The sequence below is a fragment of the Coregonus lavaretus genome, assembly GCF_964263955.1.
Source record: "Coregonus lavaretus genome assembly, chromosome: 2".
Taxonomy (NCBI): Eukaryota; Metazoa; Chordata; class Actinopteri; order Salmoniformes; family Salmonidae; genus Coregonus; species Coregonus lavaretus.
Window position 1 is genome coordinate 33543739 of NC_139989.1, and position 10607 is coordinate 33554345.

The window sequence follows — 10607 nt, forward strand, 5'->3', positions numbered from 1 at the left end:
ACTTTTTTATTATAGACACTATTTCATTGTACATTAGCTTGAGATCTCAGTGACCACAGCAAACCAGCCCGTCAGATACTCGCACCGTCCATACGCCCACAGTGCCAAACACCGCCAAGCCGATCGGAAGCAGTGCACAGGACCACATTATGATCCATTTAGGTCACCTGGGATAGATGAAACTAGACAACCAGGTGTCATTAAATGATCCTCTTTGCTCTTCTAATGATTATCAAATCATATATAGACACAAGCTACGGACTAAATATGTCATATGTTCTCTACTCTGTTTTGGAACATAGAGAGGGCACTGCGTTCATCCACCTCTGGCCTGCTGGCTCCCCTACCTCTGCGGAAGCATAGTTCCCGCTCAGCCCAGTCAAAACTGTTCGCTGCTCTGGCACCCCAATGGTGGAACAAGCTCCCTCACGACGCCAGGACAGCGGAGTCACTCACCACCTTCCGGAGACATTTGAAACCCCACCTCTTTAAGGAATACCTGGGATAGGATAAAATAATCATTCTACCCCCCGCCCTTACTCCAAAAGATGAACAAAGATCAGAAAAATCTATATATATTTCCCATAAACTCAACAGAAGCCAAACAAAAAGAGGTTTAGCTAAGCAGATGCCGCATCAAAAAAAAGTAGTATTTTATTCAACAATAGGTTTAAAATATGTACACTTATGTAGAGCTTCATCAGTCAGAGCTTCATCAGTCAGAGCTTGAACGTTCAATTATTATATCATTATTACATTACTGTTCTGTTGGCTGTTCTATTGTTCATTATGATCCCACCGCTGTTGATGCTCTGGGTCTTGCTGAGGCCTTGGTTCTGCACGGTGAGCTGGTGACAGTTGATGTGACGGAACTCGGATGCAAAGACACCAAATAGGACAAAGAAGCACATGACCAGAGCCCACTCAGAAATGGACGCCATTGAGCTGTAGCCAGTATCAAAGAGTAGACCTATGGCCACTGAGAAGGAAAGGGGAGTCAAAGAGCACAACCCAAACAGGTGACCTTAATGTCTAAAATATCGTCGTTTTTAGGAAGGACATACAGTTTAGGATATCATTTTTTATGTGCAATGTTTTCACTGTATATTCAGGTAAAGAAGCATGATTTTGGATTATTGTTTTTTTTATCATTTACAATTAGCTGTGTTGATCCTGGATTGTCATTTAGTTGTGTTGATCCTGGATCATCATTAAGCTGTGTTGATCCTGGATCACCATTCAGCTGTGTTGATCTTGGATCGTCGAGCACTCCCCTTGTGCTCTCCCCTCTTTCTGATTTCAGCTGATAGATCTGGTGTTAAAGGATACTTGTGATGACCAAGATGGTGCAGATGCTACAGAGGGCAGCTCTGAGAGGCCCCACCCAACGACGGTCTTTAGAGGGCTGGACTTTATAGGTGAGCCACACCTGCAACCAGAAGTAGGCCAGGCCCACAAAGAAGGCCAGAAAAGCCCCGAACACATGGATGCCAAACAACACAGATTGCTGAAAGAGATTGATGGAGAGAGGAATGGTGGTGAGAGGGAAAGAGCGAGGTAGGATATTGTCAAAAATATATCAGGGTATATCAATATGTCATCTTTTTATGGGAACATGCTAGGATTGGGACGATATTGGGATTCGTGTGATGATAATACTGTAGTTATATTATCCTATTGTAATCGTAAAGCGATACCCGGAAGCTGCTGAGGATGGAGATGCCCAGAGATGAGATGCAGCCCAGTACAATGCTGGCGAAGTTCACCTTGCTGTTCTGACCATAGTCCCTGACCTGCTGAAACCGGATCACCACGATCCACAGGACTGACAGACAGAGATAGGGGGAGAGAGAGAGAGAGAGAGAGAGAGAGAGAGAGAGAGAGAGAGAGAGAGAGAGAGAGAGAGAGAGAGAGAGAGAGAGAGAGAGAGAGAGAGAGAGAGAGAGAGAGAGAGAGAGAGAGAGAGAGAGAGAGAGAGAGAGGGGGGGGGGGGGGGTGTAGAGAAGGGTGGAGTGGGGAGGATATAAGGAAGAAGAAGGTTGAGGTTACGAAAGACAAGAATAATAAAGTGGTATGAACCAACCTGTAAGTGCTGAACAAATTCACTTACTCAAGACAGCACAGATGTTGCAGACCTGGGAAAAGATACAGCTCTGTGGATCATAGGTGCCGCATTCACTAGAAGACATATTCACATTTTAATTCTTTACAAACTAGAAATGACTTGGTAATGAAACATTGACTTTAAAACAAAGAGCCACCAGTGTGTGCATGGTATTGTGGTGTTGTGGGCTCATTAACATTTCCTGTTTTGTTAGTGGTTATACCAGTTTAACTGGTCTGTGGTAGTGCCTCTATTGACATAGTCCAAACACACAGTGAAATTCAGGGTAAACCCTTTACAGTGTTGTAAAGACCAGCGTCACTCTTACCTGATGTAGGGGAATCTCACTGTGATATTAACAGTCTCATTTGAAACAGCGATACCAAACCTGGGAAGAACAAGAACTGTCGTTAGTATATCAATACTTCAGTGATTATTTTCTTGCTCTCATGACATACATGTTCTGTTTGTTATTTGCACTGATAATACGTTTCTTATCATCAACACCATCTCATTGTACCGTAGCATAAGACCACACTATTATTCTATCCAGACAAGTAGCTGGAGAGCAGACCAGTCTGTTAGATACTCACACCACCCATATTCCCACAGTGCCAAACACCGCCAAGCAGATTGGAAGCAGCGCCCAGAGCCACATTATTGTTTACTTAGGTCACCTGGGAAAGATGCAAGGAGACAAATGAGACACCCAGATACACTTTAACCCAATTTCAATAAAAAGGGACAAAGATCCTCAACTGAGGAACTCAGGAATCCATTAAAACATCTTACCCCAGGACACTTCACATGGTGAATATCCCAGAAAAAGAAAAAGGAACACAGATGTCTGCAATGATCTTTGAGGTTTATCGACGGGACAAACAAACCGGCTTGCATTCAGGCATGTCAGACACCTTCCTCAGAGCCTTAGACAGGAAACTGTCAGAGGCACCTATAGCCTGGTAACAGAGTGTCCCAAGAATAGTCAAACAAACAAAGGTTAATCATTGTATGTTGAAGTGAGCATAGGCTTGATGTTGCCACCATGTGGTAGAATTGACTAAGTGCAGTACAGCACCTCTGCAGCACCTTCACACAGACATTCCTGTAACAGTGAAAGCAATACCATGTGTCAACCAACAGAGGGACGAAACACAGCATCCATCACTGCTGCAGTCAAAACATTGAGGACATATTCTCCCCTTTCAACAGAAACAAAGAGGTATGCTCTAGGTGAATAGATGCTGCAGATGACTTACCCTGAAGCAAATCTTGACCTGTATTTTCTGCAATAACGCTCAGGGGTGACTGAGACATCATGTAGCATGATGTCTTTCTAATGCAGTGTGAAACAGTCAGTCTTCACCTTCAGCTCGATAGCCTGGCTAAATGGACTGACAAAACAGAGCCTGAAGAAACTGCAGCGTTCTCCTTGGCAGGCAGCCAATCTGTCTTTGCTGATGCAACAGCGGAGGGCCGAGTGTCTATTCAGGAGAGTGCAACGTTAAAGGACGTTCAGATAGAAATGTGTTATGTAGAACAGCTATACTTATCTTTCACGTAGAATTCACGTAGAACTGGGTGTCATGCCACATCTATAAATTGTTTTTCTATCTGCATCGTTCTTAATGTTTTACCTCTCTGAATACACCCCTGGTGGCTGTGTGAGAGGGTAGTTCTGGAGAAAATGAGGGGCAGCACAGCTAATGACAGCCACCCTCTGCACACAGCACTCACCTAGAGCAAATCAGGAAGGGGTGAGTTTCCCAAATAAATTCTTTATGTTTTTGGGAAAGCCACACCCAATGCTGCTTGTCCTAAATTCTTGGACACACAGTGCTACAGTGGGGGGAAAAAGTATTTAGTCAGCCACCAATTGTGCAAGTTCTCCCACTTAAAAATATGAGAGAGGCCTGTAATTTTCATCATAGGTACACGTCAACTATGACAGACAAAATGAGGAAAAAAAATCCAGAAAATCACATTGTAGGATTTTTAATGAATTTATTTGCAAATTATGGTGGAAAATAAGTATTTGGTCACCTACAAACAAGCAAGATTTCTGGCTCTCACAGACCTGTAACTTCTTCTTTAAGAGGCTTGTTATATACCCTTTGTTGGCAATGACACAGGTCAAACGTTTTCTGTAAGTCTTCACAAGGTTTTCACACACTGTTGCAGGTATTTTGGCCCATTCCTCCATGCAGATCTCCTCTAGAGCAGTGATGTTTTGGGGCTGTTGCTGGGCAACACGGACTTTCAACTCCCTCCAAAGATTTTCTATGGGGTTGTGATCTGGAGACTGGCTAGGCCATTCCAGGACCTTGAAATGCTTCTTACGAAGCCACTCCTTCGTTGCCCGGGCGGTGTGTTTGGGATCATTGTCATGCTGAAAGACCCAGCCACTTTTCATCTTCAATGCCCTTGCTTATGGAAGGAGGTTTTCACTCAAAATCTCACGATACATGGCCCCATTCATTCTTTCCTTTACACAGATCAGTCGTCCTGGTCCCTTTGCAGAAAAACAGCCCCAAAGCATGATGTTTCCACCCCCATGCTTCACAGTAGGTATGGTGTTCTTTGGATGCAACTCAGCATTCTTTGTCCTCCAAACACGACGAGTTGAGTTTTTACCAAAAAGTTCTATTTTGGTTTCATCTGACCATATGACATTCTCCCAATCCTCTTCTGGATCATCCAAATGCACTCTAGCAAACTTCAGACGGGCCTGGACATGTACTGGCTTAAGCAGGGAGACACGTCTGGCACAGCAGGATTTGAGTCCCTGGCGGCTTAGTGTGTTACTGATGGTAGGCTTTGTTACTTTGGTCCCAGCTCTCTGCAGGTCATTCACTAGGTCCCCCTGTGTGGTTCTGGGATTTTTGCTCACCGTTCTTGTGATCATTTTGACCCCACGGGGTGAGATCTTGCGTGGAGCCCCAGATCGAGGGAGATTATCAGTGGTCTTGTATGTCTTCCATTTCCTAATAATTGCTCCCACAGTTGATTTCTTCAAACCAAGCTGCTTACCTATTGTAGATGCAGTCTTCCCAGCCTAGTGCAGGTCTACAATTTTGTTTCTGGTGTCCTTTGACACCTCTTTGGTCTTGGCCATAGTGGAGTTTGGAGTGTGACTGTTTGAGGTTGTGGACAGGTGTCTTTTATACTGATAACAAGTTCAAACAGGTGCCATTAATACAGGTAACGAGTGGAGGACAGAGGAGCCTCTTAAAGAAGAAGTTACAGGTCTGTGAGAGCCAAAAATCTTGCTTGTTTGTAGGTGACCAAATACTTATTTTCCACCATAATTTGCAAATAAATTCATTAAAAATCCTACAATGTGATTTTCAGGATTTTTTTTTCTCAATTTGTCTGTCATAGTTGACGTGTACCTATGACGAAAGTGGGAGAACTTTCACAATTGGTGGCTGACTAAATACTTTTTTCCCCACTGTACAAAAACACCAATCAAACACAGAGTGGGGAGGAAAAATTCATTGTTGTCTGCAGTTCAGAGGCCTGGACACATCTTTAAGCACTGTGAGTTAGAGCAAGTTTTGATAGTGATAAACCAGACCATTCCATCACTGGTAATAGGTCAGCATAATGACTCACTTGATTTTATATATCAATTACTCCCCTGGTTACAAGATTTGGGCATCAAAAAAATGGTCAGTGCTATGCATACTGATAGCTGTGAAACTTGCAAATACAGCATCTCACACAATGAGCATTACTTCAGCTACATTTTTCAGGTTTGACTAAATACAGACATATCATCGCTTGATATTCTATACAGGCAATTAATCACTAAAGGAGGTGCACCCACAAAATGCAGTCAATGTGATGGTGTATTGATTAGACAGACTGTTTGAATCACCACACCGGATATTCTTGTTATTTTTGTGCCCCGTATAGCAGAAAATGGTACAGTTAAGAGAGACTGCATTTTTCAACCCAGTACAATTGGATTCCCAGTTGTTGGCAACAAGAAACAGATGTACAGATTGAGCTCTGTAATATGTCACTCAGGCACAAAATCTACGAGGGGGCATTTCTGGTCAGAGACAGATTTGACACTTTTAAGATACGGGCAGATGACTTACACATTTCTGTTGGCACGAATAGGGAAGGGGTTGGCACAAGAAAAGAAGGGGTTATATATTTCTATGAAGTAGTTAATGAACCTCAGAGGCAAACATATTGCAATGATGTACAACCACTTGATTCAGAATCAGAGATGTATGTCATTGCACAAAATGAATACTTCTCCAATCACACAGTGGATAAAACGTTACTCATTAAAAAGTTTCCAACCTAGTTTTAAATTATTTTTAAAAAATTGGGTCGTTGATAAACACGCCATCCACCCAATAATTTGTATCTGCATGCATACGCAGAAGTCCCCTACACATTCATTACCTATTATACAGGTGAAATTAGTAATCGACACAGACGTAGTGGCATAGCAAGAAGATTGCAATGCTGTGGCCAAGAGGTTGTGAGTTCAAATCCTATATGAGGACATAATAATACTGTACAAATAAACATACGTCACATACAGTGGGGAAAAAAAGTATTTAGTCAGCCACCAATTGTGCAAGTTCTCCCACTTAAAAATATGAGAGAGGCCTGTAATTTTCATCATAGGTACACGTCAACTATGACAGAGAAAATGAGGAAAAAAAATCCAGAAATTCACATTGTAGGATTTTTAATGAATTTATTTGCAAATTATGGTGGAAAATAAGTATTTGGTCAATAACAAAAGTTTCTCAATACTTTGTTATATACCCTTTGTTGGCAATGACACAGGTCAAACGTTTTCTGTAAGTCTTCACAAGGTTTTCACACACTGTTGCTGGTATTTTGGCCCATTCCTCCATGCAGATCTCCTCTAGAGCAGTGATGTTTTGGGGCTGTCGCTGGGCAATACGGACTTTCAACTCCCGCCAAAGATTTTCTATGGGGTTGAGATCTGGAGACTGGCTAGGCCACTCCAGGACCTTGAAATGCTTCTTACGAAGCCACTCCTTCGTTGCCCGGGCGGTGTGTTTGGGATTATTGTCATGCTGAAAGATCCAGCCACGTTTCATCTTCAATGCCCTTGCTGATGGAAGGAGGTTTTCACTCAAAATCTCATGATACATGGCCCCATTCATTCTTTCCTTTACACGGATCAGTCGTCCTGGTCCCTTTGCAGAAAAACAGCCCCAAAGCATGATGTTTCCACCCCCATGCTTCACAGTAGGTATGGTGTTCTTTGGATGCAACTCAGCATTCTTTGTCCTCCAAACACGACGAGTTGAGTTTTTACCAAAAAATTATATTTTGGTTTCATCTGACATTCTCCCAATCCTCTTCTGGATCATCCAAATGCACTCTAGCAAACTTCAGACGGGCCTGGACATGTACTGGCTTAAGCAGGGGGACACGTCTGGTACTGCAGGATTTGAGTCCCTGGCAGCGTAGTGTGTTACTGATGGTAGGCTTTGTTACTTTGGTCCCAGCTCTCTGCAGGTCATTCACTAGGTCCCCCCGTGTGGTTCTGGGATTTTTGCTCACCGTTCTTGTGATCATTTTGACCCCACAGGGTGAGATCTTGCGCGGAGCCCCAGATCGAGGGAGATTATCAGTGGTCTTGTATGTCTTCCATTTCCTAATAATTGCTCCCACAGTTGATTTCTTCAAACCAAGCTGCTTACCTATTGCAGATTCAGTCTTCCCAGCCTGGTGCAGGTCTACAATTTTGTTTCTGGTGTCCTTTGACAGCTCTTTGGTCTTGGCCATAGTGGAGTTTGGAGTGTGACTGTTTGAGGTTGTGGACAGGTGTCTTTTATACTGATAACAAGTTCAAACAGGTGCCATTAATACAGGTAACGAGTGGAGGACAGAGGAGCCTCTTAAAGAAGAAGTTACAGGTGTGTGAGAGCCAGAAATCTTGCTTGTTTGTAGGTGACCAAATACTTATTTTCCACCATAATTTGCAAATAAATTCATTAAAAATCCTACAATGTGATTTTCAGGAATTTTTTTTCTCATTTTGTCTGTCATAGTTGACGTGTACCTATGATGAAAATTACAGGCCTCTCTCATCTTTTTAAGTGGGAGAACTTGCACAATTGGTGGCTGACTAAATACTTTTTTTCCCCACTGTATGTAAGTTGAAAACACTGTGACTACATTCCGGCGACATCCTAACCACCCATTCTTGTTTTCAGGTTCATCACCTGTGACATCTCATGTGAAAGATATTCACATTTGAAAATTGTTATCCACGTGAAACTTCATGTGAAATATCATCACATGTTAAGTGTTCCAAAACCACATGGTTTTACATGATTTACATGTTTTACATGGTTTTACATGTTTTACATGAAAGGTTATGTGATCATATGTTAAAATCCACATGTGAAATGTAATGTGAAATATCATCACGTGAAATCATGTAATTTTTCCACATGTGAAATCATGTGTTTTTTCCGTAAGGGGATGATCAATTTGATTAATTAACTTCATTGTGATATTTGTTATGAATAAAGAATTCTTTCTTTGACCAAATGTACATGCATCTCTCTTTACTTTTTTAATAAACATGTTGTTGTATTTTTCCAAAGTGTCCACCAGAAGGAAGATTATAAGATCTTTGTATTTTACATTGTAAAGTATTTTGGTATGACAATATACACTGAGTGTACAAAACATTAAGGACACCTGCTCTTTCCATGACATACAGTGCATTCAGAAAATATTCAGACCCCTTGACTTTTTCCACATTTTGTTACGTTACAGCCTTATTCTATCAATCTACACACAATACCCCATAACGACAAAGCGAAAACACATTTTTAGAAATTGTTGCACATTTATTACAAATAAAAAACTGAAATACCTTTTTTACATAGGTATTCAGACCCTTTGCTATGAGACTCGAAATTGAGCTCAGGTGCATCCTGTTTCCATTGATCATCATTGAGATGTTTCTACAACTTGATTGGAGTCCACCTGTGGTAGATTTAATTGATTGGACATGATTTGGAATGGCACACAGCTGTCTATATCTGGTCCCACAGTTGACAGTACATGTCAGAGCAAAAACCAAGCCATGAGGTCGAAGGAATTGTCCGTAGATCTCAGAGACAGGATTGTGTCGAGGCACAGATCTGGGAAAGGGTACCAAAAAATGTATGCAGCATTGAAGGTCCCCAATGCCTCCATCATTCTTAAATGGAAGAAGTTTGGAACCACCAAGACTCTTCCTAGAGCTGGCCGCCCGGCCAAACTGAGCAATCAGGGGAGAAGGGCCTTGTTCAGGGAGGTGACCAAGAACATGATGGTCACTTTGACAGAACTCCAAAGTTCCTCTGTAGAGATGGGAGAACCTTCAAGAAGGACAACCATCTCTGCAGCACTCCACCAATAAGGCCTTTATGGTAGAGTGGCCAGACGGAAGCCACTCCTCAGTAAAAGGCACATGACAGCCCTGTTGGAGTTTGCCAAAAGGCACCTAAAGGACTCTCAGACCATGAAAAACAAGATTCTCTGGTCTGATGAAACCAAGATTGAACTCTTTGGCCTGAATGCCAAGCGTCACGTCTGGAGGAAACCTGGCACCATCCCTACGGTGAAGCATGGTGGTGGCAGCATCATGCTGTGGGGATGTTTTTCAGCGGCAGGGACTGGGAGACTAGTCAGGATCGAGGGAAAGATGAACGGAGCAAAGTACAGAGAGATCCTTGATGAAATCCTGCTCCAGAGCGCTCAGGACCTCAGACTGGGGTGAAGGTTCACCTTCCAACAGGACAACGACCGTTAGCACGCAGCCAAGACAACGCAAGAGTGGCTTCTGGACAAGTCTCTGAATGTCCTTGAGTATTCCAGCCAGAGCCCGGACTTGAACCCGATCGAACGTCTCTGGAGAGACCTGAAAATAGCTGTGCAACGACGCTCCCCATACAACCTGACAGAGATTGAAAGGATCTGCAGAGAAGAATGGGAGAAACTCCCCAAATACAGGTGTGCCAAATTTGTAGTATCATACCCAAGTAGACTCGAGGCTGTAATCGACAAATATTTTCAACTTAGTTTATCCACTGACCACTGCATTTAGGAGGATAGCTAATTACTGAAATATAGCTAGCTAGATCACTTGCCAGGCAGTAGCCACTAACTAATCGTGGACACATTATCTATTCTTTGATACATTTGGGTTAACTTGCTCATATCAAGCAACAAATACCACATAATTTGTGGAAAGGTAAAAATAAAAATGAGTGGGCTTGTTTTTTTTAATGATCGGACAGTGAAACTAAAATAGATTGGTAGTTAGCTGGTGAGGCTTTCATTTATTTCCCTATTTAATTTGGTGATCAAGCTGAAGCTGGGTTTCCCAAGTCGTTTGGTCGGTGCTAACTGCTCATGCCGGTGGCACAAGCTAGAAAAATAATGATTGTTTACGTTTGTATGTTATTTTATTTTTTACAAACTAGCTAAATAGACGGCT

The 10607-nt window shown here is 42.4% G+C and overlaps 1 protein-coding gene across 2 annotated transcripts; it reads right to left on the bottom strand.

Moving 5' to 3' along the window:
* Positions 1 to 631: 631 nt before the first annotated feature.
* LOC311143632 (modulator of macroautophagy TMEM150B-like) lies at positions 632 to 3060 on the bottom strand. Of its 2 annotated transcripts, none has more exons than XM_084179499.1 (7): positions 2897 to 3060; positions 2698 to 2781; positions 2433 to 2492; positions 2111 to 2178; positions 1767 to 1825; positions 1330 to 1507; positions 632 to 979 (listed from the first exon to the last, which is right to left on the bottom strand). In XM_084179499.1, exons 2-7 carry the CDS (start codon positions 2760 to 2762, stop codon positions 753 to 755), a joined length of 657 nt encoding a protein of 218 aa, XP_084035625.1. In that variant the 5' UTR covers positions 2763 to 2781; positions 2897 to 3060; the 3' UTR covers positions 632 to 752. The 2 variants fall into 2 exon arrangements, with proteins under 2 accessions (XP_084035625.1, XP_084035624.1); XM_084179498.1 differs by having other exon boundaries at positions 1698 to 1825; positions 2897 to 3043.
* Between the last annotated feature and the right edge of the window lie 7547 nt (positions 3061 to 10607).

Excerpts from the sequence above, each read along its gene's own strand:
- LOC311143632 (XM_084179498.1), bottom strand. The coding sequence starts at position 2,762 with ATGTGGCTCTGGGCGCTGCTTCCAATCTGCTTGGCGGTGTTTGGCACT. Across the intron at positions 2,493-2,697 it reads ACTGTGGGAATATGGGTGGT|GTTTGGTATCGCTGTTTCAA; the intron begins GTGAGTATCTAA and ends TGTTCTTCCCAG. Across the intron at positions 2,179-2,432 it reads GTGAGATTCCCCTACATCAG|TGAATGCGGCACCTATGATC; the intron begins GTAAGAGTGACG and ends TATGTCTTCTAG.